The sequence below is a fragment of the Anas platyrhynchos genome, chromosome Z (assembly GCF_047663525.1).
Source record: "Anas platyrhynchos isolate ZD024472 breed Pekin duck chromosome Z, IASCAAS_PekinDuck_T2T, whole genome shotgun sequence".
NCBI lineage: Eukaryota > Metazoa > Chordata > Aves > Anseriformes > Anatidae > Anas > Anas platyrhynchos.
The window spans coordinates 79,119,535-79,139,905 of record NC_092621.1 but is presented as its reverse complement, the minus strand read 5'-3'; the positions used below and the strand labels follow the sequence as shown (position 1 = coordinate 79,139,905).

The window sequence follows — 20,371 nt, the reverse complement described above, 5'->3', positions numbered from 1 at the left end:
ACTACACAATGCACATTTCAAGCATTTGTGACTGATAAAACAAGTCACAGGACTGAGCCCCCTACAAATTCTATTTTCTTAGTTAAAGACCAACTCAAGTTGCCTTCACTCCTTAATGCCAATAGTACCATTTGCAACCAAAGGAACTTCATCAGAGAGGCCTCCAGGGAAATTCTCGAGTAGTCCAACCTCCTTATGCTGCTGAGGAGGCTGCAAGTCCTCAAATGTTTAGCTGGGAAGACACACTCTAATCTAGATGTGACCCACCTTCCAATAGAATCAGTGTCCTCTTGCATCAGGAACAGTCCTGTGATGGAAGGGATCTTAAAGGACAGAAACAAGGTGATGGGTTCCTCTGCTAATAGACACAGTTAGCTGGTCTGTGATATTTGAAAGGCCTACACAGCAGCCCACAAGTTGCACATCATGATATGCATGGAAAAGTTATCTGGAGGTGTACGAGAAGTGGAGCTGTAAGTAGTCATCACTAATGACAGAAGGAAATGTAGGAGGGATGTTCTGCAGGAGGCTGGGCAGATGGGGCCAGGACCACCATGGTGCCATAAGAAGCATGGTCAGTTCCATGAAGGCCTAAGAGACAGGCAGGGATCTACAACTATAATGCAGAGGTAAGATGATGTTATAGGGAAGAGAAGCTCAGCTTTACTAGAAGCTGGTGAACCTTCTGGGACAAATGGAACCTGTTCAAGAAGTAGCTGCACCATAATAGCAGAGCCAGGCTGCTAGTATAGAAGATGGAAGAGGTTACAATGCAATATTTAACCCCAAAGACAAAGGAAAGCTGACGGGCATGGAGGAGGTCTGGATTAGATTGATGCAATCTACTATGTGGATGTGGTAAATACTTGACATGTCTCTGAAAATACCAGGAGGAACATAAGTGGCAGTAAGAAAGGCAATTTAGAGCAGTGCTGGTTGACCAACACATGAAACATTAGGTGAGTAATTATAACTACTTTAGAAGCCTATATATGGTGCGGCAAAATGTCTTGAATCCAATGATAGCCCCCAGTTCACTGGCATCTCAGAGACCTAAAAAAGGCCTGGCTTGTACACACTCTGTAAACAGCCTGTCTTACTGCCATCACTGGAAGTAGAGTATCAGGCTAGATGATAATCATTTATCTGGTCAAGTACATTTCTTCAGTTCTCATGTTCATTGGGTTTACACAGAAGAAACCAGGGTGCAATCAGGCACTGAATTATGTATTCCACAGTCTCAGGCTGATTGTGGATACGGTGTGTCACTCCACGTAAGTACAACAGTACCCAGGCTGGAATCTTACCTTAAAATTTTGCCTCAATCTGCCAATGTTACTTTAGGACATTTGTTTTAGTTTGGCTTTCCTCTATTTTTTTTCAAAGCCATACTGATAAAACAAATTTTAAAGACTGATGTGCACCGCAAGAACTGAAACAAAACATATATTAAATGCTTTTCAGGGTTAGAGTGGTGAGTGTACTGAAAATTATAACTAAAAAAAAGCTTACGTTCATAGCAGTAGGCATCAAACTTGCTATCTGGGTAAGGAAAGCCTGTTTGGTTCTCATAGCGATACAGGGTTCTCACCCCAAGTAAACCTCCACCACACTGGGGCCTAGCCACCGAGGCAGGGTAACGAACACTTCCATCCGCCAGCCAGCCGTAATCACACTGGTCAAAGCCATTCCTCCAGGCAACATACAGGTTTCCAACAGAAGCAAGGACACCATCTCGTTTCCGACACAACTCTTTAGCTTCCTCAAAGGTGAGCTTCTCAGGAACGGAAACATGAACCACTTCATCTAGAGGAAGAAAAAAATAACAAAGAATGAGCATCAAATTCCACGATCAAGTCAACTTAGCTTCCTTCCTCCTGTCCTGTAAGTTTGCTTTCAAATTTTGCTTGATCAGTTTTTTGCTTACCCTTTTGCTCAAAAAAGCAGATATTCAGAAAATTAAAAGTCTCAGATTTCATTACGAAAATGTGCCTACCTCAAAGTACAATTATTTTTATACAAACATTATGCAATGAGTTACATTGTGGCTGGAGATTGGGTCCCTTCCCCAGTCTCTAGGCAGAGGTAACAAGAGCCTGGAAGCTCCTCTGTGACCTCTGTTGGAGTAGACTTTGTGACTCAACTATGCTAATTAAATCCAGTCCAACAGATTTTACTTTCTCAGTAAAACAAATCCTTTACATCTGCAAGTCTTTTACCTCACCTTTTTAGTCATCACTAGAATCTCACTTGAGACACACACACAAAGCAAATGCTCTTCACTGCTGCTCCGCAGCAGCTTCGAATGTTGTATTTACATCAGTCTTGACCTTGCCCCATAGGGAACACAGGTGAGGGAATGCACTAGGCAAGCTGTGTGCACAAAGCCCTTTTTGTGTGAAAAGCTGAATTAATCTAGACTGCCCCTAGTATAATTTAGTTTCCATGGAACAGTAATTTGAAAATAATAACTTCTCAGTTGGAAACTGAAAGAAAACAAATAGCATGTCAAGTATTCTACTTCAAAGTCAAATAGCCATTATGCAGTTGGATCTGTTGCCTTGTTCACCCAAACACTATAAATGAAATCAAGGCTCTGATGTCTGTGCCCTGGGAATGAAGTAGTAAGCTGACTCCTTTCTAGTTTTCATTCAGGCTTCAGACCTAAAATCAATGCGTTCAGCTGTAGAAACAGAGCAAACTCAAAATATCTGTTACCAGACAGTACTTCTCTTCCCCACCCCTTGTACGGTGGACCAGAACACAATGGACAGCACTGCTAATTCACACTGGACATGCAATCTGCCATACCTCAGCAGTTGTCTCAGGGTAACCTAGCAAAAGGCAGACAGACTACATCACCCCAAGCACTTTCATTCACTTCAATATTACACTTGTTTCGAGCTTGAAAGGAATGCAAGCGTGAAAGGAGGCAACGTGCCAATTTTCTTTTTCCTCCTAGGTAGAAACTCTGATTTGTTATTACAGCTGTAATATCAATTCCACCGGGTAAGTTTCTTTATGCATGCTGTAGGGAGTGTCCAACTTAGAGGTAAAGTACTGTAGCTACTGAGGGACAGAGCACATCTATAAGGCACACTTTAAGGTAAGGAAAGTGAAGAATCATTCACCTCTCAGAAGTGCCAGAGTGCTTCATTCAGCTCTCCAGACCATAAAGACAATGCACTTTTTTATTAAACACTTCTGCAGAAGACAGCTTTTTCTGCATCAAGGGGCAGATCTGGTATTATGGCCAATAATGAATGGTGGATGCAGCTATCCCACAACACCATCCCCATGGCAAATACCATGAAACAGTGGAGCACAGAAAGACCACTCTAAAGCAGCCCCTTCTGTTCTGACGACTCTTCAGCCATGCAACAGTTGTGGTGTATATGGAAATTAGTAGTTAAAATTGTTGCAAATAAAAAGCAGATAATATCAATCCAGGTAGACAACAAAATAAGACAAGGGAAACAATGTATTTTATAGGTTTTCTCCCAATAAATATGATGCATCAAAAAGAAAATAATGTCAAAAAATCCCACAGCATTCTTCCTGGGAGAAACTTACTGAAGACAGAAAAACAGGTAAACGGTGCAAGATTAAAAACAAGCAAATTTTCCATCAACTAATCTGGATCACCTCCTCCAAATGAAATATCATTGAAGTTGCAGATATTTAATCCTCTGAGATGATACCTGCAACTTGTTAAAGCAAGGAAACTTCGCGAGCAGTTTTGTCTTGCTATGAGATTTCAAAACACAGAGTTCAAACTGTACTTTTGTAGAGTATTTTGCAGAGAACTTACCTATCCAAATTGCACAAGCAGATTTTTATACAGAAATATACTTTGAATTTGCCTTTGAACATGCCTGTTTATGCAATACTGAGGGCAGTGCAATTTTAAAAGAAGGGTGGCATGTCTTCCTTTATACTCAATCTATTCTACTGTACCATCAGCAATTTATTTTGTTTGTCTGCTGAATTCGGCTGCTCTCATGCAGACACCATCTTTGTCAAAGGGTGTTCTACCAGAAAAACTAAATGATTAAAACACCCACATGTTTAAGAAAAAATGCAGTCTAACCAGAACAGTCCAGCAAGTAAAGTCCAAAGTTATTTTTTTTCTTTGCCACTCATTTGGCAGCTTAACATTAAATAAATAAATAAATAAATAAATAAATAAAAGAGGTTAAATTCACAAGGAATGCAAAAAGGTACCAGAGTGATCAGTAAACTGCTTTTATTGTCATTCCATCATATAACAAGTAAATATTCATGTATTTCAGGAATGTAGATGACAAAATAAAGGGTAAAAACATGTTAAAACATAGCAGCTTGCAGTTGTTCTGGGTAAAGAGTGGTTTGCAGGAATAGCAGGAATTTATCCTAGGAGGTATGACTCTGCAATTTGGCTGTCCAGTATGAAAACAAAATAAATGTATATATGTTTGTTTGAGTGTGCACTTAGTATATGTAATAATTGTTGGCACAAATTGTAAAAAAATAAAATAAAATAAAGCATGGGTTTAATAAAGGCCCCTCATTATAAATTTTCTGCAATCTGCTTCCAAAGCCACATTACAAATAAAATAAATAAATAAATAAATAAATAATAATAAAAAAGTTTACGTTTTCTGTCAAGCACTTGAGAAGAAAGCAACTCTCAAAATGCTTCATCAACTGGATAGCATCAATTTCATTTGCAGCAGCCCAAAAATATGTCATGAGCAAGTCTGCACAAACTTTTCTGCACCTTGAGCAGACTATGGTCATGTACACCACATGCACAGCAGTCAGCGCTTCAGGAATATACTGACCCAGAGAGCACAGAGGAAATTTGTCAGAACCTACTGTTTGTGTATACCGGTGCAATCACTTGGAACGTAGGGGTATGTAAAATATTTGTATTTCCTAAAACCAGCCGTATGTAATTGAAACTCATACAGAATTCCCCCATCCATATGATGAGATAAGTTGCTATCCATGTCACCTTTCTGACATGATTAGTGTCCCACAGCAGTGTGGAAATTCAGTTCATAGTATGTAAAAAGAATGCTGGTCCTACTTTTCTGAACATGCATTTAATACATGTAGCCTGTAAAAATTATTCCTGTTTTTGGCAGCAGAGTGGGTTCCATATTTAGCAAGAGGATTGCTTCTATCAGTCTTTTAAAGTGTCTTTATGATGATATTTGAAAGCACCTCCATTCCTCAGCCAAAAGACTAGAAGAGTACCCCAGAGAAACTCTGAGAAACATTGATAAACAAATGGTATAGCCACAAACACCAGAGTAGGGCAGATTTATTATCATTATTATTATTTTATGTTAAAATCTATCTGCAATGTTTTTATATCTGTAGTCCACTCCAAGGAACTTAGCAGTGTTATGCAGGCAAACCCCAGGGCTTAGACCAGCAGATGGAGAGGAACTAGTTCTACAGTTCCAGGGAACAAAATGGAGACCATGACAATGTTTAGACTGCAGACAACAAAGTAATGTGTATTATTCCTGGTAACTGTTTAATTTCAAGTTTCAGGTCAATTGCACACCCATGGTGGTCAGAGCAATTGAAGAACCCCCAGAACTTTCCTGTTACATGGATTTGTTTTGCCTGGTTAAAACAGACACCTGACATGTCTTTTTCCCCTCTTTCCTTCTCCCCTCTCTTTCAAATACATCAAGCTACATGAAGAAGCCAGCTTTTTCCCTTGAAGACAAAAGCTGATTCAGCCCTAAGGAAAAAAACTTTAGATCCACTGACTTATCAGCTAGTTTTATAGCAATCTTCATTCCTTTGAAGGTTATTTCACATATTCTCTCTCATCAAGAGACATCTCACTGAGCTGGGCATGTTTGTAGGTGTGAATTTCATGAATCATACATCTTAAAAGCAAGCACAGAAATGAGGGCAGGCTAGAACCATAGCCGGGGGTCAATACACAACATGTATTGACTAGGGCAAAAGTAATGAATCTAGCTGTAGCCCTCCAGCACAGACCTCATCAGTAATTTCTCTTCCCATAGGTGAAACCACAGTTAAGGGATTGGTGTGTTGTTACTTCCTAGAGGAGCTCTTCGAGCCTGGCTATGTGGCAATCTTTCCCCAGAACACAGCATCATCCCCTCAGCTTCACATGCCATCATGCAGTGTGCCAGTATCAGCCAAATGAAGTACAAGTCGCTGACACCTGGCAGGTGAAAGTGTCATGTAAAAGTGATTTTACACTTGACATGACAGAAATTTTACAGATGTTTGAAGGATTCTATGAAACTGCAGAGACATTTAAGAGAGAATATGGGAGTTTCTCACAGAATGTTTTTACAGATCTGGTAACACACCAGGTGGTGTTGATGGTGGCTGGTCAACCACCTAAGGGGTGTCCTCCTTATTAGCCAACCCATTTGGAGAAATGACTAGGAGAGCCTTGCATTTATAATGCAATCCCCCTTTTCACCTGTATTAATCTCCCTAAGTAACAAGACTCTTAGTTATGACTGTCCCAACTGGGACTGAGCAACACAGGGTATACATGTAAGTGCTCTCACATGGTTGGGTGCTCAGATTCTACAGCCTGCACTACTTTCAGTGTTGCGTAAACAAAGACATAAAGAAAAATCAAGGGAATCCAGATGGATATTAAATTCACAGAACTCTAATTACCCACAAGAATTTCCATTTTCTCCTTATTCCTTTCTATCTTTGGCCAGAAGGCTCTTGCAAAAAGGCATCTGCACTCACCAACAGGACTATTAGACTGCTTGTGTACCAGAGTAGAAGAAATACTGCCCGCATCAATCCCACCTGTACACACATACATGAAGACATCAGAAACCACTACCCTTGTCTTGCTTGCTCTGGAAAAAAATGCACATATACATCTGGGACAAGATGGACCTGAAAAGTTTTATCTGTCTTCACCACAGGAAGTGTCCTCAGAGGCTACGTACAGTTAACTTGTTTATTAATCTAGCTCATGCCTCAGCCTTCCTCTCCCAAGCTGCACAGACAAGATTTGTTGTCTCAGCTGCACTTCTGTTCCTCCGTCCTGCTGCTGTTAAGGGCTGCTTCTCTGACACACCAGGCTGATAAAGAGGTATCCTTAACAAAGTCACAGATTATGGTGAAATGCTCTCTAGGAAAGGAAAACCTGGAAAACCACTTTGGATGTCCAGCTTCATTCAGCTGTATTCTTTAGAGACAACAGACAGAGTTCTGCTGCTTTGAACATTTTGGCACACAGACCTAAGCAGCTAGGTTCAACTTTAAAGCAGAAGACTAGACAAGATGAAGAAGTCTTTTTCTCTCACACGTTAGAACAAGTTAGTCGATTCCTTTTGATACACATCAGTAACAATTTAATTAAGCTCTCCTGATTGTCTTGAGTCTGTTTTATGCAAAACTATATGCTGAATAGGAATCCATTGCACTTGACAGGACTGGAAGGCTACACTTCTCCCACAGGCTTGCCCTCAAGCATGACGAGTAGCTTGGCAACTGCTATACCCTTAGATAGCTCTGCTGTAGTTGCGAAGTGTCACTGTGTAATACAAAGGGGAAAAATTAACTTTAAATTCTTTTTTTTTTTTTTTCCCTTTTGTGCTTTACTCTCAAAAAGCATTGAGAAGTCATGATTTTTGGAACACCCTAAAGACAAGTTTTGTCATGTTCTGAGCTCAAACACCACATTGTGCATAAAAAAGCACCATGGCATTATTTCCTATTCAGTCTCCTCTAACTGGGATCCAATAGAATCCAATGCAAAAGCTGTGACCCTATTAAAAGTCATGAACTGAGAAGAAAAGACCATTAAAAGACCAGGTCTTTTTAAAAATCTCATTGTTGCTCTGGAATCAGAATGGGCTCCACAGAAGATCTTTAGCTGCCCAAAACACAGAAGACAGTTCACACCTGAAGCTGTATTTTAGATTATGACTTTTTAAATCATTATTGTTCTCACACAAATTTCCATGACAATAGCAAAAATGTGTGAGACTAAGCAGAAAGTATTTACAGGACATCTGGTTTTGTTTTTTGACTTTTTTCTTTTTCTTCCCCACACTCACTGGGGGGCTGGAAATGGTGTATGGAAATGAGACTTTATAATCTTCCCCACAGCTAATCCAAAATAACTTTCTTAGCATGACTCCCCATCTGCATATTATATATGCTTATTAGACATATATGGCTTCTAACTGGCTTTGGCCAGAAGATGATGCTACATGGAGTAGTTTGTGCTTTGGCTTTGCAGCATGCTCTCACGGTTCCTCACTTCATCAGTGGGCTTTGGCAAGCAGATTTCACTTTGTCTCCATTTCTGACATCATGGCAGTGTCAAATGAATCATATACAACCTTATCTGAAGACAGAACCTCCATCCTCATCAACCACTTCCTTTCAAGGGAGTATCCTGTAGAAGACACTGGTACAGACACTTTTCAGTTGGAGGTGTGAGGAGAACCTCAGACTTATATCCAAACATTTGGAGCTGAATTGCTTTAGATTAAGCTCTTTATTAATAAATCACCTCCTGCATTTAAAGGTATTCTAAATGTTTTTTAACACTTAGTACAATGAAATATGCAATGAAATATAATGAATGTAGAATCAGCTTGTAGTAAGAGTCCATGCCAAGTACCTATTTAATGATATATTGACTCTACATTCTTGTTTTTATCATTAGGAGCTCAGAAATTTTAAATCCTTCCCAGAAGTATTCTCCCATGTTTTTTAGCAAAACTCAAAATATTTTACACATAATTGTACTGTCTATAATTTCTGTGGCTTTTCTCAGAGCAAGGAAATGGCAAGACTTAGCCTAGACAACTGGTTTTAATTTAAGCTAATTTTTTATGTTTCAAGGAGAAATCCATGTCTCTGGCTAACTTTGTGATTTCATGTGGCCAGAAAGGAAGAAAACTGAAATGGTGTTGCTCCTACAAATCCTCAGTGTAACTACCCAAATAAGTACCGTAAATTCAACACACATTTATGCGATGTATTGAGAGTATTCTTACCACCATTTATGGCCTTCTGGGGTAACAATATCTCTAATACTGGCCAACAGACCATTAACTGTTCAATGACTTCCATGATGACATCTCATTATGGCCCAAATTTTGATATCATTAATCAAACACCATCTTATTCCATGAATAGTCATCCCACTGGCATGAGGTCTCCAAATAAGGATTTATTTATCACAAGTAAGTCTATTAGATTTGGCATTGAATAGAACACACAATGCAGATATGAACTTTCAAATTCCCATGGAAAAAAAATAATGTCTAAGCACAGCTCTACAATATGCTAAGTGGGCTCCATCAAAAGAGGAGTGACCAACAGCTTGAGGGAGGTGATTGTCCCTCTCTACTTTGCCCTGGTGAGTCCCCACTTGGAGTGCTGCATCCAGGTCTGAGGTACCCAACAACAGAAGAATATGGTCTGTTAGAGTGGGTCCAGTGGAGGGCCACAAAGATGATCAGAGGGCTGGAGCATCTCTCCTATGAAGAAAGGCTGAACGAGATGGGGATGTTCAGCCTGGAGAAGAGAATTACAGCATTTCAGTACTTACAGGGGGCTTGTAAAAAAGATAGTGAGTTTTTCCATGGACAAACAATGAAAGGAAAAGGGAGAATGGTTTTAAACTAGAAGAGGGGAGATTTAGATTAGAGGTTGAGAGGAAATTCTTCATTAGAGGGTGTTGAGGCACTGGAACAGGTTGTGCCCAGAGAGGCTGTGGATGCCCCACCCATGGAGAAGTTCAAGGCCAGGTTGGACGAGGCCCTGGGCAATCTAGTGAGTGGCATGGCAGGAGGTTGGAACTGCATGCCCATGGCAGGAGGTTGGAACTAAAAGGTCTTTAAGGCCCCTGCCAACCCAATCTTTCCTTTGATTCTACTATTCTAAGTATCAGTAGTTATTAATGAACTGCTGACAGCGCTCAGTACAAGAGAAGGATTACACTTCGCAGAATCAGCCTTGGTTGGGTGAACAGGGAAATCATAAATTTGACAGAAACTTGAGTCCTGAACTGCTAAGTCTTCTACCAATGGATAAGTGTGCTACAATACTACAGAAGAGAAAAAAAAAAAAAAAAAAAAAAAAAAAAAAAAAAAAGAGCTATTTTTACGCAATGTTCACTTCTAATAACTTCTGTTGACATTTTATCTAACTGTCTTCTGTGGATGAGTGGTTGCAAAGAATAATCCCACCGAAGTTATGTAACTTCAAACAAGTTCTGTATTTAAAATTATCATTTGTTCTTACAAAGACTGTTTCTGCTATATAGACAAAGCCATCTTGGCTCCACAGCTCTTTCTTAAAAAGAAAGTCTGGCTCAGAGACACAGGTTTAATTGAAGGCAGTGGAAAAAAAAATAAAAAATATCCTGCATTATACCATGACATGGTACTGTTTCCTTCTAACACTGCATCTGTTCCTCTTCATCCAAACAGAATAAATTAACTCCCTTGCATGTCAGTATAACATGCCTACAGCATATATCAATAAAACTAGGACTCTTTGGACTTCTGGAAATTATTTTCTGATTTGAGTTCATTGAAAACTTCTAAACAAAGAGCCATAAAAGAGAGAAAGAGAGAAAGAAAGAGAGAAAGAGAGAAAGAAGTGAGAAAGCGAGCGAGCGAAAGAGGAAGAGGAAGAGGAAGAGGAAGAGGAAGAGGAAGAGAAAGAGAAAGAGAAAGAGAAAGAGAAAGAGAAAGAGAAAGAGAAAGAGAAAGAGAAAGAGAAAGAGAAAGAGAAAGAGAAAGAGAAAGAGAAAGAGAAAGAGAAAGAGAAAGAGAAAGAGAAAGAGAGAAAGAGAAAGCAGGAGAGAGAGAGAGCAGGAGAGAGAGAGAGAGAAAGAGAGAAAGAGCAGGAGAGAGAGAGAGAAAGAGGGAGAAAGAGAGAGAAAGAGAGAGAGAAAGAAAGAATGAACAAAAGAATGAAAGAACAAACAAAAGAAAGAAAGAACGAACAAAAGAACGAATGAAAGAATGAACGAAAGAATGAACAAAAAAACGAACAAAAGAAAGAACGAAAGAACGAACAAATGAAAGAAAGAAAGAAAGAAAGAAAGAAAGAAAGAAAGAAAGAAAGAAAGAAAGAAAGAAAGAAAGAAAGAAAGAAAGAAAGAAAGAAAGAAAGAAAGAAGGAAAGAAAGAAATACTTGGTTAGCTATTGAAATAATCCAGCATTAAAACTGACTGACAGAAGCAACAAAATCGCTTTACAGTGGGCTGAGGTTTTATAGCTAATTGGCAACTATCTCTTCCACCATGGTCACCCATCCACATAAAGGGCTTTACTGTTACACAGAGAGCTTAAAGATGAGCACATTAGAAATAATACGCTCAGCGTTGGCCTGACTCTACTTTCTTGATGTCGTTGGTAAAACCATAACTGACTTAGAAGAAATTCTCCTCTCTTCTCAGGTTCACCTTATTACCACAGTAAAGTGCTTCTAGTAGCAATACCATTATCTATGGACATGACCAACACAACCCAGCAAGTGAGACAGTTCCATGACCATTTGGTCCTCATGGGAGACTTCAACTTTCCTGATATCTGTTGGAGGGACAACACAACAGGGCATAAGCAATCCAGGAGGTTCCTGGACTGAGTTGATGACAGATTCCGTCTCCAAGTGGTAGAGGAGTAAATGAGCAGAGGTGCTATGCTGGACCTCATTCTCACCAACAAGGAAGGGCTGGTGTGGAATGTAAATCTCAAGGGCAGCTTTGGTTACAGGGACTACAAAATGGTGTAATTCAAGACCTTTAGGGTAGAAAGGAGTGCACACAGTAAGCTCAGTACTGTGGACTTTGTTAGAGCAGACTGTGGCCTCTTCAGCAATCTGCTTGATAGAGTGCCATGGGGTAAAGCCCTAGAGGGAACAGATATCCAAGAAAGCTGGATAATATTCAAGGATCACCTTCTACAAACTCAGGAGTAATGCATCCCAACAAAGAGGAAGTGAGGCAAAAATGGAGGAGGCCCACAATGGATGAACAAAGAGCTCCTGGTCAAACTCAAACACAAAAAAGGAAGCCTACAGACTGTGGAAGCAAATAAAGATAAGTTCCTAAAGTTGCTAACACATTATCCATCATATTTAAGAAGTTGTGGCAGTCTGGTGACATTCTGGACTGGAAAAGGGGAATATTATGCCCATATTTAAAAGAGGAAAAAAGGAAAATGTGAGGAAGTAAAGGCTGGTCATTATCACCTCTGTCCCTATAGAGATCATGGAGCAGATCTTCCTGGAAACTATGCAAAGGCACATGGAAAATAAGGAGGAGATCAGTGACAGCTAACATGGCTTCACTAATGGCAGATTGTGGCTGACAAAGCTGGTGGCCTTCTACCATGGGGTTATAGTGTAGGTTGATATGGGCAGAGCAACTGATGTCATCTACCTGGACTTGTGCAAAGCATTTGACACTGTCCCATACAACATCCTTGTCTCTAAATTGGAGGGACATGGATATGACAGATGGACCACTCAGTGGATAAGGAATTGGCTGGATGGTTGCACTCAAAGAATTGCAATTGATGTCCAGGTGGAGACCAGTGATGAGTGGTGTTCCTCAAGTGCTGGTATTGGGGCTGGTATTAATTAACACATTTATCAGTGACATGGGAAGTGGGCTTGAATGCACCCACAGCAGGTTTGCTGATGACACCAAGCTGTGTGGTGTGGTCAACACGCTGGAGGGAAGGGATGCCATCCAGAGGGCCCAGGGCAGGCCTGAGAGATGGGCCTGTACAAACCTCATGGAGTTCAACAAGGCCACATGAAAGGTCCTGCACCTGAGCCGAGGCAATCCCAAGCACAAACACAGGCTGGGCAGAGAAAGGATTGAGAGCAGTTCTGAAGAGCAGGACCTGGAGGCTGTGGGTGACAAGAAGCTCACTATGAGCCAGAAGTGTGCATTTACAGCTCAGAAAGCCAACTGTACCCTGGGCTGCACCAAAAGCAGCTGATTCTCCCCCTCTGCTCCTGTGAGACCTCACCTGGAGTGCTGTGTTAAACTCTGGGGCCCCCAGCACAAGAAGGACATAGTCCTGTTAGAGGGGGTCCAGATGAGGGACAAGAAGATGATTAGAGGGCTGGAGCACCTCTCCTATGCTGAGGGAGTTAGGGTTGTCCAGTTCAAAGAAAAGAAAGCTCCAGAAGGACCTTATAGCAGTCTACCAGTACCTAAAGGGGACCTACAAGAATGCTGAAGAGGGAGCTGAAGAGGAACCCCATCCCTAGAAGTGCCCAAGGCCAGGCTGGATGGGGCTTTGGGCAACTTGCTCTAGTGGGAAGTGTCCCTGCCCATGGCAGGAGGGTTGGAACTAAGTGATCTTTAAGATAAGGTCCCTTCCAACCCAAACCATTCTGTGGACCTATGAACTACACATGCAGCCATCATTTATCACACTTCTATCTCACAATCCTTTCAGAGAAAAAAGAGGTGTACAATATGTACCAGTGTAAGATGGAGTGTTCTTTTCTTAGTTTGGTGGAAAAGATTCTGGAATATTTTTATAAATCTGTACTCTGAGAGTATTTAGATAAAGGCTAGGTAAACAAAATTTGCATTTTTTAGGACCACAGATAAACATGCAGGCATCTTTGCCTCCTGCAGAATTTCATTCTGAGCATGTATCCATCTCTGTGAACAGGCTGTTACCCTACAATGTGCTTTGCAATTGTGTTGGAGAACTTTGTTGGATCAAGTGTTCAACTGCAGTCTTCAAGTCAGAGCAGTTTTTAAAAGTCTTGTCCCAGGCTCTGAAGTACCTTTAAGACAAAGGCTAAAACTGCATTTGCTTTAAACAGTTTTCCACAAGCTACAGCACAAGGAAGAAGGTAAAATGAGCATACTTATTGTTATGTGGTTTGATAGATCAAACCCCCTTGTATTCTTAAATTTAAGCCTTTTCATAAATGCTAAGAGATTCACATCCAAGACTTTTTTTTTAATTATTTTTTTTTTTTTTCTTTAAATCTCAGTGAGAATATTTGACTTTGAGAAACTGCTGGCTCAAATGCATCCTGGATGAGCTTCTCCGTATTATCATACTTCTTTGTACTTAAGAGGGAAAGGAAGATTGTTATTTGAAAAACATATTTGGTCTTCAGCCCAGGTCAAAATTGGATTTTGTAATATAGGAAAGACCTAAATTGAATTTATAAGCCTTGATTCAGGAGTTGATTCAGAATTCAACTCCATCAAGGATTTACAGGTAATGAATGTTATGAATTCTATGTGTTTGTATATGCTGTTCACTGACAGATACAGATGGAGCATAAGTAAAATTAAGACAATACTAAGCACTAACAAAATTCCATTGGTTAATTTTCAGTTTCTAAGCTTGAATGTTTTAACAGTGTTTGCTTTTTTTTTTTTCTTTGAGAAATCTTTAAAGTAAACATAGTCTGGGACAGATCCTCAACTACTAAATATAACAGAAAAATGCTTACTGATATCAGTGACTAAAGTCTCTAAAAGATATCATCAGAAAACTTTGCATGATCTAATTTATTTCTGCTCTAATATAGAATACAAATAAACACTGAGCACCTTAATTTTGCATTTGTACATATACAAAGGCAAGCTTGTTCAGAACCATAGCTGACTGTATTGTTCCAATGACTTCAACACTAAACTAAATGTATCAGTCAAGCAGCAGCTCAAAAAGCCTATAATTAGTAACTACAAGTATTTTTTAGAAAGGAACATTGAAACTGGTATGGAATACAAATCTCTCAAGACAGAAGCAGTGTGACATATTCAGACTGTTGCAGTAAATGGAAGATATACTTTGGTCCTGGTTGCAAAGTATTTCTGTACCAGAGTGAAGTTCCCATGCACATAACCAGCACAAACCCAAAAAAAAAAAAAAAAAGGCTACAGAACAGGAAAGGATATTGCTATGCTTATATTTTAAGTATACATATTTAACTTGTCACAGTAATGTCTAAGCATAAGGATATCTGGTATTTGGAATATATCTATAGGCCCACTGAAAGGATAAGGTTAAATTCACTTCAGAAGGGAGTCTATAAGAAATGAATATAATATCACAACTGTAACATGAAGATTTGAGCATGCTAGAACAGCCAAATCACAGAGAAATTTATCATACTTTTTTTTTTTTTTTCCATCCAACTCTTTGCAGAATGAATATGGATCACAGAATCTAACCATGGACCATGAGTTACTGTAGGGTTCACACCACAATCCATGGTTTGTAGTTACCATGTGGAAGGATCATAATCCCTCTTTTGCATTAGAGCTGTTTAATTTGCAGCTTTGGCAAAGACTATGATCATACTATTGAACTGCAAATAATTTCACTAAAGATGCCTGCTCATCAATGGAAAGTTCTTAATTGTTTCTTTTTTGACACTGAGATGCCCCTTTTCCAAAGAGATATTATTAAACTTGGATTGCAATTAAATATATTTCTAATTTTATGTTCTGGACATCTAAAAACCTTAATTACATACCTTATGTACTATAATACAGTTACTGGCACAGGTATTTTATCCATCTTTATATATATATATGATATATATAGCTTCTCAAACATTTAATGCATTTCTTTGAAAATCCTTTTATAACATTGAAAAAAATAAGATGTTTCAACAGGAACTTTTGTGAGATCTACTGTCACTAACTATAGCAGCTTTAAACTTGACTGTCTCTTTGTACACTCCACATTGGCTTTTAATTAAGGCCTGCTATACCACAAACTATAGGTTCACTACATTCAGCAATCCTCTGCAGATTCAAAACAGTCAAACTGCATTGTACACAGAATTCCTTATTTATTTGCCCTTCCACTTTAGAATCCCAAGTCACTCTGAATTCTGTCATGTAGAATAAATATGGACCTATCTTACCTTTCATGTGTTCCACATAGCAATACACATCATAAGTTTCATTAGGAAAACGACGCCCATATGTTCTGACTCCTTTTTTTCCCATTTTATCTCCAAAACAGCCAATTCTTGGATGTCTAATTGGATACCTGAAATGCAGCATGTTCATATTTATTATTACAGCAAGTCAGCACATTATGTCTGTACAGGCTAAGCATATTAATTTGGAGAAGCACTCTCAAGGGGCCTTTTAAATATCTCACCTAACAGTCTGGTCAGACAACCAGCCAGCATCGCATTGTTCAAATCCATCTTCATAGGCTGCTTTCAGTTGCTCTGGGCTTGCTATGACAGCACCATTGTCCAGACAAGTCTGCTGAGCTTGTGTAAAATTCAGAGTGTACCTGCTGGTTGCTGCACGATAGTGAAATACAACACCTGAAAAGATAACAAGTTCAGATTACTGACACATCTTACATCACTTCTGCAGTCATCATTATATTGTAACTTTACCTGCATATTGTTACAATGCTGAAAACAGATGGGTACAATTCAAACACCAGAAGGCTACAAGATATTCCATCATATAAATGATGTCTCCCCCTCTAGTGGCCGCTACCAGTATTTATATGACACCCTATGTTAAAATAGTTGGAATTATACTCAGAGTACACAGAAAAAGTAATGAAACTATCTAAGTATTTTCACCGGTGTGCTACAGAAAATCATGACCAAAAGGAAGACTGCACACTAAGTACATCCATGGCACCACACAGCCACCATGACTAGTCAACCAACTGCACTGTAGGCATGGCACGTATGCTATGGGTGCTACCTGATGCATTGGCTTATTGGCCCATCCACTTGCAAGTCAAACTGTGCCTAAGCACATCTAGTCATCAGAAAAGGCAAGATTAAAACCAGACTTTCCTAAGCAGCCAGCTGCAGTTGCTGCATGCAGAAATGCCAAGAAGAAAAAGGGCATTCCTTGAGGTCTGGTAGCCGCAGTGAGGCACGTGGCCAATGGCGACACCAAACAATTTGTGCTTCTGATACAGTTTTGATCGTTGGTTATGGCCCCCATGTCTGTTCCTATGCTTTCAAAACTTACTACAAATGTGACATTTATAAACATATGTCTGGTGGTCAGTTCTTCATAACTAGGTTTTCCTGCACACAGTACGAGTGAAACAGACAAAACAAAGCTTGCTTTTATTTGGGGCCCTTATGGTTCTGGAAAGAATCTAGACAATTTCCAAAGTTGCTTGAACATGTCAGATGTTTGGAGAGGCAGAGGTAGAGTTAAGATGGTTTTGGTTAAGACAGGTTCTGTTGAGGAGATACATTGTGTTTTCTATGTACATACAATTCCCACTGAATTCGGTAACAGCTGTGCATGCACACCTAAAACAACCTATAAAGGCTGCCAACTGTGAGGTGGCAGAAAACATATAGCCCATCTGGCAAAATCACTTTCCTCTCTATCACTAGTATCTCTTACAGTTTAGCATCAAAAGGATGCCTCCTGATGATGGCTGAAAAATAACTTTTAACCTTATTTATTCCACTCTTAAAATATTCAAAAGCATTTTAACATCATAAACTACTACACAGAATGTCTACAAAACAGGGAAATAAATCTTTATTTCATTTTTCCAATTATTTTATTGCAGTATTTCATGATGAGGAAATAACATACTGTAATATGGTCCAGAAAAATAGTGGCATTGTGGCAATAATGAATTTAATGAAAACTTTTTGTTATTAGAGCATTGTTGAAAGGTGGAAGAAAGATGGAAGAAGTCTGTTAATTTACTACTAAGTAGTAATATGGGTAACTTAGTAAAGTGGTAATTCAAGAGGTTCCAGTGTATTTAGAATTTATTTTTTTTTTTCTCTTACAGACCAAGTCAGTAAAACCGTGCCATTATCAGAGGTCTGAATATGGCCAATAGTTTCTCAAATGAAAACAGAACACATTTCACAGACAGGTAAGGCAAACTTCAATCATCAGACACCAATTTTCATCAAAGCTACTGGCAGAGAAACAGGAAACAGAAGAGGAATCATTGTGAACCCCCCTATTTTGTTATTCAGTATGGACCCACACACCAGCTACAGCCACTAGCTGGAACCTCACAGACCACTACAGTCCCTATAAAATGATTTTTCAGAGTTGCTGACAGAATCCATAATGCATAGTGCTTCTTCCAAGCAACGATGTAATTTCAGCTTCAGATGAACCCAAGCGTCAAACTGGCAAAGATAGCAAGTGAAGAATACATCTTGAAAAAATAGGGCTATGTTTATATTCTTAAATTAAATATTCCAGGTGCCCGCAATTCCATCATCAAGACTGTTAAGTTGTTTGACTAGCTCAATGCATGACTTGGCCCTGGCCCCGTAACACCCTTCCAAACAATTTCTGGGCAAACATGAGGAGTTAGGAAAGCCCAGGAACAACTTCCAGTGGGCACCTTCATCCCCTCCTGGGAGCCAAAAGAACATAATGGTATGGATGAAGCCACACCGCTCCAGATGGCCTCCGTGCTACACCACGGTCTCGAGCCAGAACATTTTCTTACTAATGTAAACTCTCTGCAGTGGGAGACACTGAAAGGGAATGTCAGAAGGAGAGCTTCTCCAGCTCCTGTAGTTCTGTACTTTCTCTGTTGTAGGGCATCCTCCATTGCCTGGTGAAGGCAAATTTATGGACCATTTGTTTTGCCTTAAGTTGTGCAAAACTTTATTTATATATGGATGTCTGTACTTACATACGTGTGTGTATAGCAGTATTTTGGCTTTGTGTACCCCAACCCACACAGTCCCTTATCCCCTGTCCATCACAGAGCACTACCTTACAACATGAAAAGTTAGAAAACAATCACTAATTGCTTTTGGAATAATTAAAGGCTTAAAATAATAAAAATATTACTTGGAGATATATTTTTTTAAGCCGTGGTATGCATTATTTATTTTAATTTATTAGGTACTTAGTAACATGGTCAACACCATGGGCCAGGTACTCATGGGGTAAATCAGCACAGCTCTATTCAGTGGTACAAGAGTAAATAAAAAAAATGAGGTTCACTTGACTGCTTGGTGCCTGGGGTCTAGACATAAGAAACGGGCAAATTTTACATAGCTCACGATGGAAGTGGATAAAACGTTTACCCTGAATCGTAAGTATGAACCTGTAATATTCACAAGCTGGTCATCTTGGCCTGATTGAAGGTTATTGTACCAATAATATACAATATTTGACACTGAGTATTACTCAGAGTCAAACCAGAAATGCACAAGTATGTTAAGCACTTTACTCATTTGGTTTGTCATTTTAATAATAACTAAAACATATTTTGTACAAATTTAGATTTATTGCCTGTAATATTTTTTCCCCACAAGTTTGCTTAACTGATGTAGCATGACTTCATCCAGGCGCTGCTTTTCCATACAACCACAGGTTCACTGAGTTAGCACAAGACAGCAACATATTTCTCTGAAATCACTTTTTTTTTTTTAAGTTTCAGAATGCCTAAATATATGAATGCTTTCTCAGCAACCAGTTACCTTGCCTCTTGTTTCCTACATGCTGGAAGCAATTACTGCCTTTCTTGACTGGCATATGTGTGGGCTCTCTGCAATACCTGAGTAAGGCAGGACTAAAGAGTTAATGTGACTGCCAATTTAAAGGAGCTTTTGCAGTGCTGAGAAAATGCCTTTGGTCATTTGTAAATCCTGGGAAGGAACTTGGGGAATGCTTTGTTCTCCTCACCCTGATCCAAAAGGTAAACTTCACCTATTCTCAGAGTTTAAGGCTCGTCCATTTCCAGTGAGGAGCCAAAGGACATAAAAGAGCGTCCAAGATGAATGGGAAGGAGGACATGTATGTATAAGCCTGTGCAACAGCTGCAATAATTAGAAGACCCCCTGGGGCTAAGAAGATTAAAGTGCAGGACTTTCATTGTTTCAGTTAGACAGAGAAAGGGGGGAAAAATCCATTGTCCGAGTTTTTGCACTTTGAAACATTTGTAAAGGATTTTTTTTTCCCTTTGTCTATTTGCTCTCTGAAAGACAAGGCAAAAAAAGTTACCCTAGAAACAAATAAAGCAACTGGAAAACAGACTACAACAGCATAATGTTGTCACTGAACATCTGGCAAACAAAGTCAGTCTAATTACAGGAAGGAGTAGCAGTGTCTGCAAGAAAGGGCACTCATAGGAAAGTAATTTGTAGCATCCAAAATTCACTTCTGTCTGAGAAAAGAGAATGTCTTTTACTCTTTCACCTCTGCCTTACACCAGTGAATGAACGTGTGAAGTATTTCACTTTTAACAAACTAGGATTTCCCTAGGTAAGAGACTTGTTCTATGGTTTCACACCTTTGGGCTGCAGTTTTTCTTTATTACTTGCCAGGGTATCATGCTGCAATACCCCCTGGGACGGCAGGGGAACGGGTCTTCCAAGATAGTTCTTGCCTTATTG

The 20,371-nt window shown here is 39.5% G+C and overlaps 1 protein-coding gene across 4 annotated transcripts in view; it reads right to left on the bottom strand.

Annotated features, from left to right (window-relative positions):
• The window catches only part of VCAN (versican), a 114,406-nt gene that overhangs the window by 70,608 nt on the left and 23,427 nt on the right, over positions 1–20,371 (bottom strand). For all 4 annotated transcript variants that reach the window (XM_038169743.2, XM_038169739.2, XM_038169742.2 and 1 more), the window contains 3 exons: positions 16,150–16,324; positions 15,908–16,035; positions 1,513–1,806 (listed from right to left, as the gene is read on the bottom strand). In XM_038169743.2, coding sequence (XP_038025671.2) covers positions 1,513–1,806; positions 15,908–16,035; positions 16,150–16,324 — 597 coding nt within the window. The remainder of the gene's footprint in view (positions 1–1,512; positions 1,807–15,907; positions 16,036–16,149; positions 16,325–20,371) is intronic.